We start from the raw sequence: 17797 nt of genomic DNA on the forward strand, positions 1-17797 counted from the left end.
AGTTGTCCAGCAAGCTGCCCCAGGTGCTAAGTCCCACATGCTCAGCCTAAAATAAAGTGGACAGGAGTTTTTTGCTTTGCTATCTCTTTCTTGTTTAAACGGGCCATCCAGTGTAAAGAAAAAAAGCTTTTTTCTTTGCAAAGTCCTGCATCTTTAACAATCACCAACAACAGGTATTGCAGAATGTTTGTTTGTTTGATGAGGCCTGCAGGGCTTTGAGGCCTATTGTTACATAATTCACTGGCTGTGCCAGTTTATAACTGATTGGGTTTGTTTACGAGGTTCTTTAGCTTCACATCTGGCCCTACACCCAAACCGGTTTCAAGATCAGTTCTAAAAAAAAACGGGGCCACTTGAAACGGTTTCCTTTTGCCGCCATGTAGGGAAAGAGGACTAACCGTTTTCCATTTCGCCATCTTCCCAGTATAACCCAACTGCAAAACTCATCGAGCTGTCAATATGAGGTTTTAAAGATTCAGACTGGTACACAGTTTTATGTAGAATTAGTAGTTGTTAGAAATCTAATCGTTAACATTCTATTTTTGTTCCAAGGGGCAACAGATTTACCTCCATAGCTAACAGGAGCCCATCCGGTGGTCCAGCAAGTTGCTCCAACCTGGATACGATGTGTGGCATAGGGGGCGCAGACTGGTTGGATGGCGGTGTTGAACAGGACGGGCCCAAACAGTTCCAACAGGGCGATGTCGTCGCCCATGCTGGAGCTGGTGTAGTTCTCATGGACAAAGATTTGGTTGGCCCGCCGTTTGTGCTTGAAGGGGATGCTCCCATTGAGCAGGTGTGCGCCGAGATAAACTGTCCATTCAGAGGCATAGAAGACGTCTTCCCTGAGGAAAGAACAACAGAGTAGTCTGTTACACTACCAAACATATGGGCGAAGCAGGAATAAGTAAAGGGACCAAGTGTTGGTCACTTTGAAATGAAGGATGGGGAAAGGTGCAGCTTTCAACATTTGTCTTTCCCACCCCAAAACTGAAAAACGCCTTTTGCTTCTGAATAAGTAAACTTCCAGGATCGATGAAGGGAAGTGAACTTTTGTGGCAGCGCCTCTCTAATGGGCTTTCAATTTGGTTAAGAAAACATAATTCCATTACTATAGCATCAGGAGGTTATTTGTGCTCGAACACCATATAGATCTGACGAATGATGAAGGACTGGTGGTGTTGTTTTACCCAGTGCTTTACAAGGAAAAAAATAAGTACAGGTACTCACCAAAAGGAGCAGTGGGCGGAGTTTAGGGAGGTGCTAAGGTGGAACAAGGGGCGGGGTTAGCTTTTTTACTTTGCCAAGTTGTGTGCAAGAAATCTGCATGCATTGTTAGAATGTCAGATATATCTGTCCATTAATTATCTCACTACTAACTATATATATTGCACTTACTAATAAGTGTTAATTACTTCCCAAAGTAGCCTTTTTAGCATCCTTAAAATAAGAAAAGATTGAGGAAAAACAGCAAGGTTCTAAATATATGCCTTCTTGTTTGCAGGCAGGTCCTTGCTGCAGGGTCATAACTCACTGAGCTACATTACAAGGATATTAACTTTTGGCCTGCAGGTAACACAAGGCTCTATGCAACAAAAACAGTAATCAACTAAACTATCTACATTAAAAAAACGAATCTGTGACTTACATGTTGCATGCTGTGCTTTCCAGCAGATACATTGATCCTCTATGCACTTTTATGGTAAGTTAAACCCTTGGTTAGAATGTACACAGATCTTTCTAGCAAGCGCATTAACCTCCAGAGTTATCCACTTTATTGTTATTTATGATGCCCGAGCTCACTTACTTATGGGAAGGACCTGAGCTTTCTGGTTCTCACGATTAGTGAATGCGCATCTGCAAAAAGCGAGGAATTTATCTGGCACTATTTTCATTCTCACTACTAGTGGGTGTTTCTGTCAAACCTGGAAACCGGAGTTGCTTTCGAAGAGACATACTGCGTATAACTTTAGTGAGCAGCATATTCTCTCTCTCTCTCTCCCTGCCAGTGGATGAGAAATGCTGACACACAGACACTAGCGATATTGCTGATGGTGGCTCACACTTTCAACATTTCATTTTATGTGGTTGGAAAGGTGTGGTGGAAGGAATAAACACGCTGCAGATGGGATATCAGAAAGAATGAAGTATCTACTGGGCTAATCTGGCTGCACTGTTTGTTATAAAATTACACACCATGATCCCAGGTGTGTTAATTCAGCTAATAATTGATATTATATGCCTCATATACTTACTATACTAAATGCCAAATACATTCTCGCATTTGTCGATGAAATAAATATTAAAAAGAAAAGGAACAGGTTTTCAAATCACATTATAAATGGCAAGATGGTCTTTCTGAATCAAAATAGGACCAATGGCGTGAAGTACTTGTTAGGAGATGGGGCTTATTACAAATTAAATATGTTTTCTGTGCTTGTACCACATAACTTGTACAGACGATCACCTGGGAGCACACAATAAATAAAACATGTATGTTTTCCTGCTTTTGGCACTCGATCACAGTGCAATAAATTGCAGCCATGAGTGTGAAGAACACACACATACCTAGCCATGCAATACAATTACTGGCTTCTGATAAAAATGCAGCCATGTACATTCATGTGACATGTAGGCCCGGGTGGTTTAACACTGGCTACAAACATCTCTGTTTAAAGAGCATTTCACATTTTTCACTGGACTGACAAGGTCAATAAAATAAGGATCAGCGAGTTTGTTAACAAGATCCCTTTTTATTTACATATGCAAGTATTGTATTGTAATATATTGCATTTATATAGAGCATATTGCCCCTGACTAGGCATCAAATTGCTTTTCCGGTGAGTAGCACGCTGCTCCTGAAGCCATAAAGGATTAGTGTTGAATTAGTATATTGAAATATGAAAATAATTTGAGTGGTGGACATGTTAGTCAGTTATTTGGATTGAGAAGGATAGTGAAGGGATAGAAGAGGGAAAAAGGTTTGTATTTATAAAGCACTTGTTACCCCTGATGTGGTGTTGAAGCGCTTTTTTTGGTGAGTAGCACGCTACTCTGGAACCTATAAAGCATTAGTTTAGTGAAATATGAATGGACATGTTAGTCTATTATTTGGTTCGAAAGGGATAGTGGAGAGATAGAAGAGGGAATGATTTAGACTTTTTTTGGAGGTCATAGTAGTAGGAGGAGGCTTGGAATGAGCTAGAGATGTGGAGGGGAAGAGTCAGAGGGAGGGGTTTAGAAAGGCTTGCGAACCACAACGTCCTTAAAAGTGAGGCTCGAGCACCGCATTATTTTCACACTGTGCTTGTGGTGATAGGGGAGAAGCAGCAACTGTGCCATCAGAAATTGCTGATCAAGGGTCACTGGTCAAACGAAGCTAACAGACTGGCTGCACTGCGGCTTGACCCTGGGCTTTTAAAATGCCCTGGACATTGCTGTTGGGGCCGGGCTGCTGGAATTACTGTCCCAATCAAGGGCCAAATTGCAAAACCACGGGACAACTAAAACAAATTATTTTTGATGATACGATTAAAGTGAATAGTGGGTCAGTCTGTGGCATCGTCTTTCACATTTTTCACTGGACTGACAAGGTCAATAAAGTAAGGATCAGCGAGTTTGTTAACAAGATCCCTTTTTATTTACATATGCAAGTATTTTATTGTAATATAATTGCATTTATATAGAGCATATTGCCCCTGACTAGGCATCAAATTGTTTTTCCGGTGAGTAGCACGCTGCTCCTGAAGCCATAAAGGATTAGTGTTGAATTGGTATATTGAAATATGAAAATAATAGTTATTTGGATTGAGAAGGATAGTGGAGGGATAGAAGAGGGAAAAAGGTTTGTATTGATATAGCGCTTGTTACCCCTGATGTGGTGTTGAAGCCCTTTTTTTGGTGAGTAGCACGCTACTCTGGAACCTATAAAGCATTAGTTTAGTGAAATATGAATGGAGATGTTAGTCTATTATTTGGATCGAAAGGGATAGTGGAGAGATAGAAGAGGGAATGATTTAGACTTTTTTTGGAGGTCATAGCAGTAGGAGGAGGCTTGGAATGAGCTAGAGATGTGGAGGGGAAGAGTCAGAGGGAGGGGTTTAGAAAGGCTTGCGAACCACAACGTCCTTAAAAGTGAGGCTCGAGCACCGCGTTATTTTCACACTGTGCTTGTGGTGATAGGGGAGAAGCAAAAGCTGTGCCATCAGAAATTGCTGATCAAGGGCCACTGGTCAAACAAAGCTAACAGACTGGCTGCACTGCGGCTTGACCCTGGGCTTTTAAAATGCCCTAGACATTGCTGTTTGGGCCGAGCTGCTGGAATTACTGCTTCAACCGAGGACCAAATTGCAAAACCACGGGGCAACTAAAACACATTATTTTTGATGATACGATTAAAGTGAATAGTGGGTCAGTCTGTGGCATCGTCTTTCACATTTTACCTCAGAAAAGGGAATACACACTTTTTTTTTTAAATGTCACTGTATGCAGGACAGGAGCTTTGAGAGGGACAGATAAAAGAGGGGATACTGTTCAAGCACTTGAGGGCTTGGCTTTGCATTGACGCGCAGAAGAGCCATTTTATGTATCCTTACTCAGCTATCTCCTCAAGTCAAATAGTTTGTTGAAAGAACGCACTCTGCAGAACACATGCCCACGTGAACACAGTGCTCCAAATAGCCTTCATTCTGCACCCCTCAAATATGTTTTAAACCCACACTATATCGACTTTGAGTGCAACTCTCTCCATTCAGTAACCGCCCAGCAGGACAACATAATTAATTTTATTTTTTCAGTTTATCACTGCAAGGACTAGACTAGAAAAATTATGCAACATATTCGGGAATCTTTGAAACTGCTTCTTCTTGAAATGGCTCCTACTGAAAACAAACTCGGGATGAATGCCTATTTAAGACTCTTCTGTGCTGCTCTTCCTTCAGTGCTCTCACCCCACCCACTCCATTCAAGATGTTGTGAAGAGCGTCACTTTGATGGTCCAAATAGAAAGCGACATGAGCACCAGGTCGTGAGCTTGGTGTGCGGTGCTTTAACATGTGGTTTAGTTGGAGCATAAACCCACTTTTAAATGAAACGCTACTGGTCAGTGATAACTAACATTTTCAACAACAGAAAAACAGAAAGTAGCAGCAGGCAAGTAGGCAATTCCCATTTGATTTTACAGCCCCCTCTCAGCCCCACTGTGAAAGATCAATGGATAAGATAACCACTTTGCACACCCCCTCCCACTCTGATGACTCCCAAAGCAGCTCACGCTGGGTCCTGGTGACAAGAGCTCCCGTGATTAATTCCCTGCAGTGCTCGTTAAAGGTTGAGGGATGAAAGGAGCGCTGCCTGGGTTGAAGTCAGGTTCCATGAGTACCGGTACTCTCTTCCTTGTAGGAAAAGTGCCGGTACTCAAGGGGTGAAAATGAAAAAGTGCCGGTACTCAGTATCCTTGAGTACCGGCCCATTTAAAGCACTGCTTTTACCGCTACCTCCCACTGCCACCATCCTCTGCGTTTAAAGTTTATGCCACCTTTTTTTACCTCGCAGTACGTGAAGAGGTCAGCTTGTGCTCTGAACTTATTGAGGAAGTATGTAGCGTGCTACTGATTCTCTCATATGTACCTACCATGCTGTCTAATCCCACTATTGCATTCATGCTCCAGAAACGAATGCTTTCTCTGTCTCTATCTGTTGCAATTAAAGTTGGCCATACCCTCGACCTCAAATGCAAATTTAACATATCTCATTGCCAAGTTACTAGGCTCTCACTCACTCTGATCTACAGATATTTATATTGAAGGCCATGTCACAATTTTTTTTACCGTAGACCAAATGCATCGATTCTGAAACCCAGGGGCTAATTTACAAGGGGATATATCCACCAGAACAAAGTGTCGAGTTGGTGGCAAGATTCCCTTCTCCTTATTAACAAGGTGGGGTTAAGCCACTTAATGCTATCTTAACACCGCTTTGTAAAAAAGGCCCCTTTTCACGCTTCACTTTGCAGTGGGCTTTCTGTTGCAACACCCATTGCTTTATGAGGATATCCCATATTTACAGGGATGGGACAGGGCCAAAAACTAAAGTCAGGTAAAACATTGTCTTAGGATTGTGATAGGAGGAGAAATTATAAATGTCTTCTTGTATTTTTGTCTCAGCACACATAGAAAGAGCAAATGGCCTTTAAAGATTGTTTATGTGCAGGAAGGTGTCCCTCCCTGAACATAAACAATCGCCCCTGCAGCGCAGGCACCCTTGCAAGCTGGCGCAAGGGTGCCTTCGCTGGCGCTAGGCAGCTTTTTTAACACCAGCACTAGGGGAAAGGCAGGGGTGCGCCCTATTTATGTAAATCCTGCTCATGTCTTTTTAAAAAAAATGTCAGAGCACAGCGTTAGCAATTTTGGAGTAACACCACACACTGAGGGGGATATTTACATGTCAGAGTATGGTGTTACTCTAAAACAGGTCAGGCCACACTCAGACATTTTTAGGTCTCGCCTTTACCATTCCGCAGGAATGGGAAATGGGGAGAATTCAAGTCGGCTATTTTCTCTTCAAACCAAAGGGCTTTCAGCCGCGGTTTTCTTGCAGTTCACGTGAATCACGTGATCAAACATGCACGAGCATTCACGTCCAGGGCTTCTCCTCCCCTAGCAGCACTCCTCCCACACCAGCAACTCCCCCCTCCCACACCAGCACCTCCCCTCTCTCTCCCCGCAAACACAGCCTTGCCCTAGCAGCACTCCTCCCACACCAGCAACTCCCCCCTCCCACACCAGCACCTCCCCTCTCTCTCCCCGCAAACACAGCCTTGCCCTAGCAGCACTCCTCCCACACCAGCAACTCCCCCCTCCCACACCAGCACCTCCCCTCTCTCTCTCCGCAAACACAGCCTTGCCCTAGCAGCACTCCTCCCACACCGGCAACTCCCCCCTCCCACAACAGCACCTCCCCTCTCTCTCCGCGACTCCCCCCTCCCACACCAGCACCTCCCCTCTTTCTCCCCGCCTCCCACACCAGCACCTCCCCTCTTTCTCCCCGCCAACACAGCCTTGCCGTATCAGCACTCCTGCCACACCAGCACCTCCCAGTAAAAAATAATGGCGGCCGCGCATCTTGTTTGTTTACATCTCTTCCATACCCCACTCCTTGCCTTTCCACGTCCCAGCGCTCTTTTCTCCCCCTTTCTTGACCCAGCTTGCTTTCTTTGCCTTCCCTTCCTCCTGCTCCCCATGCGTCTCCAATCTCCCTTGCACACACTCTTTCAGAGACACGCTTTCCGTTCGTGCAGCACGTGCAGTGGAACTGGCCGCAGAAATACATAAAATCAAATAATTTACATTTGTCCAAAGACTCCATAGCCTATCCTTCCTACTACGCTCTTCCATCCTTTCTTTTTACATAGAACTCACAACACTTTCAAAGTTTTAAGTGATGCATTTTCCGACAATAAATAAATATTTCTAACATGCGTCTTCAATACTATATACTAACTACAGCTGTATGTGTTCTTAAAAAGCACACCCTTCGTCACTACCTTTTATCTACACAGTATATGTCTTTGAGTTTGGATTCAGCGCTAACAACAGCATCAATAAACATTACATAGCTCTCTTAGCTTCAGAAACAACGCATAACAACATTAATACATTTGAAGTGTACAATATTCACGGCGAAAATATAAACACTTATAGCCATCATCACAACAACTCTCACTCACACCAACTCACACCCTCACACACAGCCTCACACACCATCAATCATCCTCAAACTCCCTCACAACCTCAAACACCATCACTCAACAACACACCCTCACCCTCAACAACCTCACCCTCACACACCCTCACTCACCCTCCCCCCCTCACCCTCACACACCATCACTCTACATCACCCCCTCACCCTCACACCCCCTCACACACCCTCACCCACCCTCACCCACAGTCACACACTCAACCTTAAAACCTCACAACCCTCACACCCTCACTCATACTCACACAGTCACCCTCACTCGCCCTTACACACCATCACACACCCTCACACCCCCTGACCCTCACATCCACTCACCCTCACACTCACACCGTACAAGTCCACCCTCCGACTCCACCCTACAACACCACCCTACAACTCCACCCTACAACTACTAATACACCCTCCAACTACTAATGCACCCTCCAACTACTAATCCACCCTCCAACTCCAAAAGTAAATAGCATTAGGCAACATTTAATTCAATAACAAAACATCAGATTACACACTTGTAGGTATTCAAAAATGAAAACTTAATGCATCGCAAAGACAGTGCACAAATTAATACATAAAAACGCAGGAAAGGATTGTTAAATATAACATTTTTTACAGAAAAAAATAAATCCAAAGAAAAAAGGGAAACATCTGAATACACAGCGAGTAATACACCAATTTAAAAGGGGACAAAAACCTCTAAAGGACACAAATTCACAACATAAAGCAGTCACTAAAGTAAGGGGAAATAAATAAACCATTAAACAATGGTGGAAAGAATCCACAAAACAAAGAAAGTGCGTAATCACAAGAGCACTACACCTCACATCCTACTTGCAATTCACTAATAAGCACAAGAAAGTATTTCACTCAAACTAAACAACAACAACAATACAATTTTTAAAGGTGGCTTCATACTTATACTTTGCCACAATTAATGCACATCTGTACTCGGAAATTTATAAGGAGGTAAACATTGTCTCAAATAAGCAAACACATACAAAATCAATGCGCATCTATGTTAATGCAAGCCAAGCTTTTGCAGTGCAAATTGATGTGTACCTTACAAAATAAAAATAACTTTTGGCATGCATTATATAAAAAATGTTACTGATGTGTTTGTTTTTTGATTCAGCGTTAACAACAGCATCAATTCAACATTTCATTAAGGCAGGATTAGCTTTCTCAAAAAACGCTTCACAACATTAATACATTTGAAGTGTACAATATTCACGGAGAAAAAATGATCACTTATAGGCATCATCACAATGACTCACACCCTCACACACCCTCACCCTCAGCCGAACACACCCTCACTCATCCTCACCCTACATCACACCCTCACACTCTCACAACCTCACACCCTCAATCACACTCATACCCTCACACACCATCACTCAGCAACACACGCTCAGCCTCACTCACAACATCAAACGCCCAGACACTCACACCAACTCACACTCACACTCACACCGTCCAAGTCCACCCGCCAACTACACCGTAAAAAACATAAATAGCGTTAGGCAACATTTACCCTCACCCCCTCATCCTCACACACACACTCACAACACTCACACCCTCACTCATACTAAAACAGTCACGCTCAATCACTCTCACACACTGTCACACACCCTCAAACACCCAAACACTCACATCCACTCACCCTCACACTCACACCATCCAAGTCCACCCTCCAACTACACCCTATAACTACTATACCACCCTACAACTTTACCCTCCAACTACAACTCCACCCTCAAACTCCACACATAAATAACGTTAGGCAACATTTATTTTAATACGTACTAATCAGATTACACACTTGTAGCTATTCAAAAATGTAAACTTAATGCAACGCAAGGACAGTGCAGCAATTAATACACAATAATGAATAAAGGGATTGTAAAATAAAACATTTCTTTCACAAAGATCATAAAGACACAAAATAATACAACAATTTAAAAGTGGACAAAGCGAGCTAAAGGAAACAAATTCACAACATAAAGCACTTACTAAAGTAAGGGAAAATAAACCATTAAACAATGCCAGCAAAAATCAAAAACGCAAACAAAGTGCGCAATCACAAAAGCACGCGACTCTGGTGTTGCTCTAACTCATGCTGCTGTTGCACGAAGTGTTTTGGAGGTGCTAAGTGCACAACAACAGGAACAACCTACACCAAAACAGCATCAAACAACATCAAAAGAGCACAACTCAACAACACAACAACACTACTAACCACCACCCCAACACCACGATTCAACACAACATTATCACTCCGCAACAACACATTAACACAATGCACCAACACAACAACACTCAGCACATTAACATTGTCACACTGCAACACTAAAACATCGCTCAGCAACACCAGAACAACACCCAATAACACCACAACAGCACTCTCAAGGACCACATCATCACTCGCAAACACCACCTTAACACTACACAGCACCACACCAACACTCCAAAATACAACAGTACTCAGCACCATCACAACACCACTCTCCATCACCACATGGACAAAACAACAACACCACAATGATACTAATGTTTAAAAATTAATGCGGCTGTGTTGCTAAGTGTTGCTAGGCTGCTGGAGAGTGATGCTGCATGTGTTGTTAGCTCTCGCCCTCAATATACCTATCTAACTATCTATATAAATCACAAATTAACAACAACATCTATACAATAATAGCATTACACCACATTTCAATAAATAATAAACAATACAATGCATTCATGTAATAATGGACTAAATAACACGGCAAAAATAACACCTACACAATAAGATCTTGCTAACACATAAAAAAACTCTTGTAAATTACAATTAAAATACCATTCCTGTAGATACGCCAATAAACAAAATCAATTTACACCCAAAATATGCACTTGGAAAAAGGGACAAAAGTAATACACTCAGGTTATTAACAATACAAGACCAATACTGTACATACGATACCTGAAATAATAACCCAACACCTAATTAATATATACCGATTCTATCGAAGCATGACAATACTTTAATACATTACATTATTAATAATTAACAACTCGGAAACAAAGGGAAATACTATTAGCAAAAACAAAAAAGTACACAAAATCAATAAATGCATAAAATACACACTTTGACTATACCTTAAAATCAATACATTGCTATACATTACATAAAATTACATTACAACATTTCACATTCACAATTTAGAACGTTCAATACATATTTAATAAAATACATACGATAACGTAAACAATGTTGCGATACACAAAAGTATAACATTAATAATAAACTGTAAAAATTAATCAAATACATCTCAACATAGTCTATAATACATTCACATCATACATTAAATAGTTGTAAAAAAAAACCTACCTGTCAAACGACGCCGGAAGAAGACAGGAACAACAACACGCCTTTCCCCCACGAAAGTTCCCGAACATCTGGGGATTTCCCAATTAACGCACGTCAAACGCAACGCTACGTCACCAAACGTAGCCCTGCGATTGGCTAAGGATTACGTCATACATCAAACACATTCAGAATACACAAAAAAGACTAGAACGCTAAACACTTAACGTAATTCACGTAAAGGAAACACATAGCGCCCGCCATTTTTATTTCAATAACACTTCATACACAACGTTAAAACAAAAAACATTACAACACATAACACATACTTAAAAATAAATACATACAAAGACATGTTAGAATACAATACATACATGCAACACAATAACACTCACACATCACATCTTACAATTGCTATAAAACAACAAACACAAAGCATAACGCAACAACATATAATACACTACATAACAAACATAGATACAAAACTATTAATACACACCATCACAAAAACACAACTACTCAACTATGCAAAACACAAACAACACTCAGCACCAACACATCAACATCTCTGCAACAGGACAGCACCACTCACAAATAATCCAGCATTACATGCAACGCCACACACACATGCAACGCCACACACACATGCAACGTCACTCACACATGCAACGCCACTCACACATGCAACGACACTCACACATGCAACGCCACTCACACACGCAACGCCACTCACACACGCAACGACACTCACACATGCAACGCCACGCACACACACAACGTAAGTCACACACGCAACGCAAGTCACACACGCTACGCCACTCACACACACTACGTAAGTCACACACGCAACGCCACTCACACACGCTACGCCACTCACACACGCAACGCCACTCACACACGCAACACCACTCACACACGCAACACCACTCACACACGCAAGCCCACTCACACACGCAACTCCACTCACACACGCAACGCCACGCACACACGCAACGCCACTCACACACGCAACACCACTCACACAAGCAACACCACTCACACAAGCAACGCCACTCACACACGCAACTACACTCACACACGCAACGCCATGCACACACACAACGCAACTCACACACGCAACGCCACTCACACACGCAACGCGACTCACACAGGCAACGCCACTCACACAGGCAACGCCACTCACACATGCAACGCCACTCACACATGCAACGCAACGCACCCACGCAACACCACTCACACATGCAACACCACTCACACATGCAACGCCACTCACACATGATACGCCACTGACACATGCAATGCCACTCACACATGCAACGCAACTCACTCAAAGCAACGCAACTCACTCACGCAACGCCACTCACACAAGAAACGCCACTCATCCACGCAACACCACTCATCCACGCAACAACACTCATCCACGCAACACTACTCGCACACGCACGCAACACACACATGCAACGCCACTCACACATGACACGGAACTCACACATGCAACACCAATAAAAAATGCAACACCACTCACACATGCAACGCCACTCACACATGCAACGCCACTTACACATACAACGCAAGTCACACATGCAACGCCAATCACACATGCAACACCACTCACACACGCAACGCCACTCACACAGGCAATGACACTCACACACGCAACGCCACTCACACACGCAACGCCACTCACACACGCAACGCCACTCACACACGCAACACCACTCACGTTGCCAATAGGTATCGCAGTAGGAAAGTTGGAGCCATTACAATTGCAAATAACAATGCCTTTTATTTTTTTATCATTTTTAAAACATAAAGGGCTTTGTCATTTACAAAACTAATAGCTCCAACTTTCCTACTGCGAGACCTATTGGCAACGCCAGTGCTTGTTTCAAATGCAGGGATGTGCCCTATTTACAAAAATACGGCACACGCCTGCATTTCCCCTAGCGCTGGCACAAACAAAGTTGCCTAGCGCTTGCGCAGGCCCCCATGCGCCATGTTGCAAGGGTGCCTACGCTACAGCAGCAATTATTTAAGTGCAGGAAGGGACACCTTCCTGCACATAAATAATCTTTAAACGCAATTTGCTCTCTCTGTATGTGCTCCAAAATGCTGCACACATGGAAAGAGCAAAACACAAGGAGAAAATAATAATTTCTCCTCGTATCGCCATCCTAAGGCCAGGGTTTACCTGCACTTAGTTTTTAGAGCTGGCCCAACCTTTTAAATATGGGGCAGGTTCAAAAAGCAATGGGTGTAGCGGTGGAACCCCCAACGCAACACCCATTGCATGCCCCTTTCACAATAAGTGAAGCGTGAAAAGGACCTTATTTACATGGCGGCGTTAAGCTAATGTTAATTGGCTTAGCGCCACCTTGTAAATAAGAAGAAGGTGATATAGCCACTAGTGTGTCACTAAAAGGGCAGTTCTGATGGCCATTTTCCCTTGTAATCAAGCCCCCCAGTTTCTCCAAATAAGCCCTGCTCACTCCTGTAAGCTGTGACTGAATGCTCAGGGCTTTATCTCACCACCATGTACTGCTTTTCACTCATAATTTTGAGGGTTGCCTTCTGAAGGGGCAGTGCTGTCAGTTCCTAAGTCAGCAAGTGAAAGATCTCAGTCTACGTTCTTGACTCTTGTATTCCCTCAATGTAGCTTCTATATTGACTGTAATGTTCAGGTTCTATCCCTCACCCTTTCTTACTATGTGTTCCATATTTGAACTAGGAACACACAGACCCTGATCTTTTACTCCCCTTACTGAACATACTACCTTGACAGCTTTCCAAGTCTCGGAGTATTCTCATCTACTTCCACAGATGATAAGCTACATGTCATGCTCGAAGCCCAAGCCATGGTTCTCTGCAGTTATAATTGGTAAATCTAAGTCGAAGTGCCTCAAATGCTGGACCTGCAGCTGTCACTTTCAGTGTACTCTACAGACCCAATGCTTAGTACCTTTATAATCAGTCATACAATGTGTTTTAAACTGGCACCTTTTACCTTGTAAACCTCTGTCCATTCACTGCAATAGTTAAAGTTTGGTCCTCTTTATGTCAACACTTGTTCTATGTGATCGCTTGACTCAGTTAACCCCATTTAGGTTGACTTGTAGTTGGAAGGACTCCCTAGTGTCTAGACATAGAATTAAATAGCCATGGTGGAGTTATAGTTAGGTCAGAGTTTCCATAGAAAGAATGTTTTTTGTTTTGATAAAAACGTTGGCACTGTTTGACAAATCTTCTCAAAACGTTCCAAAAAAAAAACACTTCATCTCTTACCTGGAAATTTCTATGTTAACCTGTCAAGCAGGGGCAAAAGAAAGGGGTGGTCCCAAAACATTGATATTCCATTTTAATTCCCATTTTAAGAAGCAATACTAAAAAAATGGTTGAACGGAATTATACCAAATTCGGCAGAAAGTTACAACTTTATTCATAAGGTGTGCTTTATGTTACTTGGAATAAAACCATTAAGCCATGTGCAAGAAATTCATGTTTAAGCAGGTGCTTGGGTGGTCATGAAGGGGTTACAAACTAGGTGTAGCTGTACTGTTGGTGTCCATATATCCTCTGAGTTGTCACTTTAAAGGGAAACAACAATTCTGATTGGCTGGCCAGAACCTGAAAACTAGGTTGTGGCAGCGAATAGAGGACACAGGGACATGGCCACTGTATACTGAAAAGAAATTAAAAAATAAATACAAGGGGTTGGGGTGAGGGCACTCTGACCCCATGGGACATGTGGGGGGGCAAAGGAACCTTCTTGATTGGCCGGCCACAACATGGACAGCATGTTGTGGCAGCAGTTAGAGGATTCAAGGTCAAGGTCCCCATTGAAAAGCACTGTTGTTATGACAGGTTTTGAGGGTCACAAAAAAGAGTACATTTAAAGGGTATGATACAGCGTGAACGCTGTCAACTAGATTTATGAGTATAAATTCTAGATGCAACAATAAAATCACAAATGAAAACAAATGTGCACTCTGCAGACTTTTAGTAAAGTGGCAAATATATAATTTAATGACAAAATACAAACACCATACGAGTGCTTTGAGTTGTAGAACTAGAAAAAATTCATATATGGTGTGTATAACATGTCTAATATTGATCTTAACTGATGGATTTACAATGTTGAAATGAAAATTCATAAAATTATGCACTGATAATATGCAAACTAATGTAAACTAATATTGATAAGAAATATATGCAATCATACATGAGTCGTAATTTAATTGAGCAACGTTTATAACAAATTTAAAAGCTTTCTTTAATGCATCCATTTTAGTGCACAATAGAGATCTAAAAGCTGGTGCAAAAGCTTCACAATATAACTTACATGAATGAAACTTTCTGTGTAGTTGCTTTTTATTGATAAGAATATAGATTTACTGAAACAACAATGACTAAACTTTTTATAAAACTATCTTAAATGAAGGTACTTTGTGTCTCGTAGTAATAGGCCATATTTAGGACTGAAATCATCAAATAGATTGAATCACTTAGGTCGTTTTCCAGAGTCTCGTGGAAATTTTCTGATGAGGACCCTCGGCCACACTGTCACTGCAGTGATATATCTTGGTTCTCCGCTTATTTAATTAAGTGGGATGAATCATCATAGCATCTTGGCACCTGAGTGTCCCGTTCTCCCGGTGTTCATCATCCTCCACCAGGAGGTAGACTGTCTGGTTTCCGACAGTCGTGATTGGGAAAAGTGTAGGAATAATAGAAAATTATCAAAAATATCTTCTCTCCTGTGTAGTTTGTTTTTAATTTCACAGGGGAGGGATATGGTTAAAAAAGTGGGTGGTGCTTAATTGGGTAATTAAGGGTCCAAAGCACATGGTGAGTGGTTGGTCAACATGTTTCAGCATGTTTCCCCCAAAAGGGTCGGATGGCTTTGATCAGGACCACAGGATCCAGCCGTCTCAAATGTTGAGGGGCTGTGTATGTGCTATGTAGGGTGAGTGGATTTGCTCACCCTATTAGGGCAACACGTTGTATGTAAAGCCTGTTGGACATGTGGTAATAAGCCTTCATTTGGTCTATTGCTGGAATCTATGCAGTTGTTTCAATTCCATGAGTCCAGCACTGCGGCTGGTAATCCTGCTGTGTATTGAACATTTTTATGCAATCACTTATGACAACTTACAATACTTGATTACTTGACACGAATACTTAAATTAATTTATTATGCTTGGACCTAATTGCACATTCATTTATTAATAAGAATTGCATTGCTTTTATATGTATTAAATGATTTTCCTTAGGAGTGCATTTTACTTCATGGATTGATGTAAAAATATTCTTCTTGCCTATCCATGTAAATGTTTCTGTTCTTTCACATGACATTCCTGATACCTCAAGGATACTTTTTCGACACTTCAACATAGTCTAAAATGTGGGAACTTAAACCCTCGATACCAGTACATGGAAAGCAACATTCTGAATTGTTCTTTGTGGACTAACCGTTGTGTCCGGAACAGACGATCAATTCCCAGGGAAAATTCTCTAAAGTATCTTCTTTTGCACCTTGTGAGCGAATGATAGTCACATGGGTGATGGACTTTCTTGGGGTGATGGTAGATGTCATCTCTGGATACAGAAAGTAATATATTATTGAAAGCACCTTTAGCAGGGGGGCATTCAGACTTCAGAGAGAGTTTATTTCGGACACTGGCAGGGAGCTCTCTGACACTTTACTTACATGTTGTTTGACTCTTGCAGAAGCTCTCAGATACATGCTCTCAGACTCTCAGACTGAGACATCCTTTCCTTAGCATTCTTCAATTCCCCGCTGTTGAGGCTGCTGTTTTTAACTTTCCTCTCTCTTGCTACCTCTGGAAATCATGTCAGTGAGGCTTGCTGACAATGTTGGTTCACCAGTCTTTGCTACCTTTCTCTAATCCAAACTCTGAGCTAACTATATGCCTATGCTAAAGAACTATGCCGAACTATAGGGTTCAATACAATGGCAAACAGACTTAAGTCAGTCCACAATCGTCACGGGAATAGTGACCGGCCACCTATATTACAATGCAACCACAAATGTGTCCTAATTAACACACAGGGCACTAACATGTGACTGTGATTTATGACAGACGTGCAGCACACCCGAAGCCATCTTGACGGATTCACAGCTTTTAAAACCTAAATCTTATCCTTTGGAAACAAACAAAATGAGAGGATTTGTTTCGTCATAGAAATTATGGTTACTGCTTCAGAAAGCTGAAGCAAGGAGACATTTGCTATTCTCAAATGTATTTCTCATCCATGTCAGTAAAACAGTCTGACATGCAGACTGAAACATATACCATCAACACCAGCACCAGTCCGTCAGTTAACACTCCATTATGGTATTGCAGCTACCCACAGTACTCTAATAAACAACTATAGGGCTAGTATTTGCCTTTATGACAAAAATGTGGAACAACTGAAGCCATCTTCATGGAATAAAAGCAGTAACATTAGGCCTGGGCGTTGAACTCTGCTCCATTTGCATAGTTTGCATAGTTTTCTGCACTCCGCGGAGCTCGCGGAGTGCAAGAAAACCCTGCTTCGTGTAGTGCAGCTGAGTTTTTTCCCGCTTGCGTTCGCGAACATTAAGGGCCAGATGTATCAAAGGGTTTTGCCCATTCTGTGTCTATGCGGAAATATGTTGATACATATGGCCCTAAGTTCGGGAGTGCAAGCTGCTGCTCGGGT

The 17797-nt window shown here is 42.2% G+C and overlaps 1 protein-coding gene across 1 annotated transcript in view; it reads right to left on the minus strand.

Annotated features, from left to right (window-relative positions):
* LOC147703646 (polyserase-2-like) overlaps positions 1–17797 on the minus strand; it is a 1078318-nt gene that overhangs the window by 644368 nt on the left and 416153 nt on the right. Inside the window, exon 5 of the mRNA XM_086929536.1 lies at positions 568–845. Within this exon, the coding sequence (XP_086785662.1) occupies positions 568–845 (278 nt within the window). The remainder of the gene's footprint in view (positions 1–567; positions 846–17797) is intronic.

This window comes from Lissotriton vulgaris, chromosome 7, assembly GCF_964263255.1.
Source record: "Lissotriton vulgaris chromosome 7, aLisVul1.2, whole genome shotgun sequence".
Classification (NCBI taxonomy): domain Eukaryota; kingdom Metazoa; phylum Chordata; class Amphibia; order Caudata; family Salamandridae; genus Lissotriton; species Lissotriton vulgaris.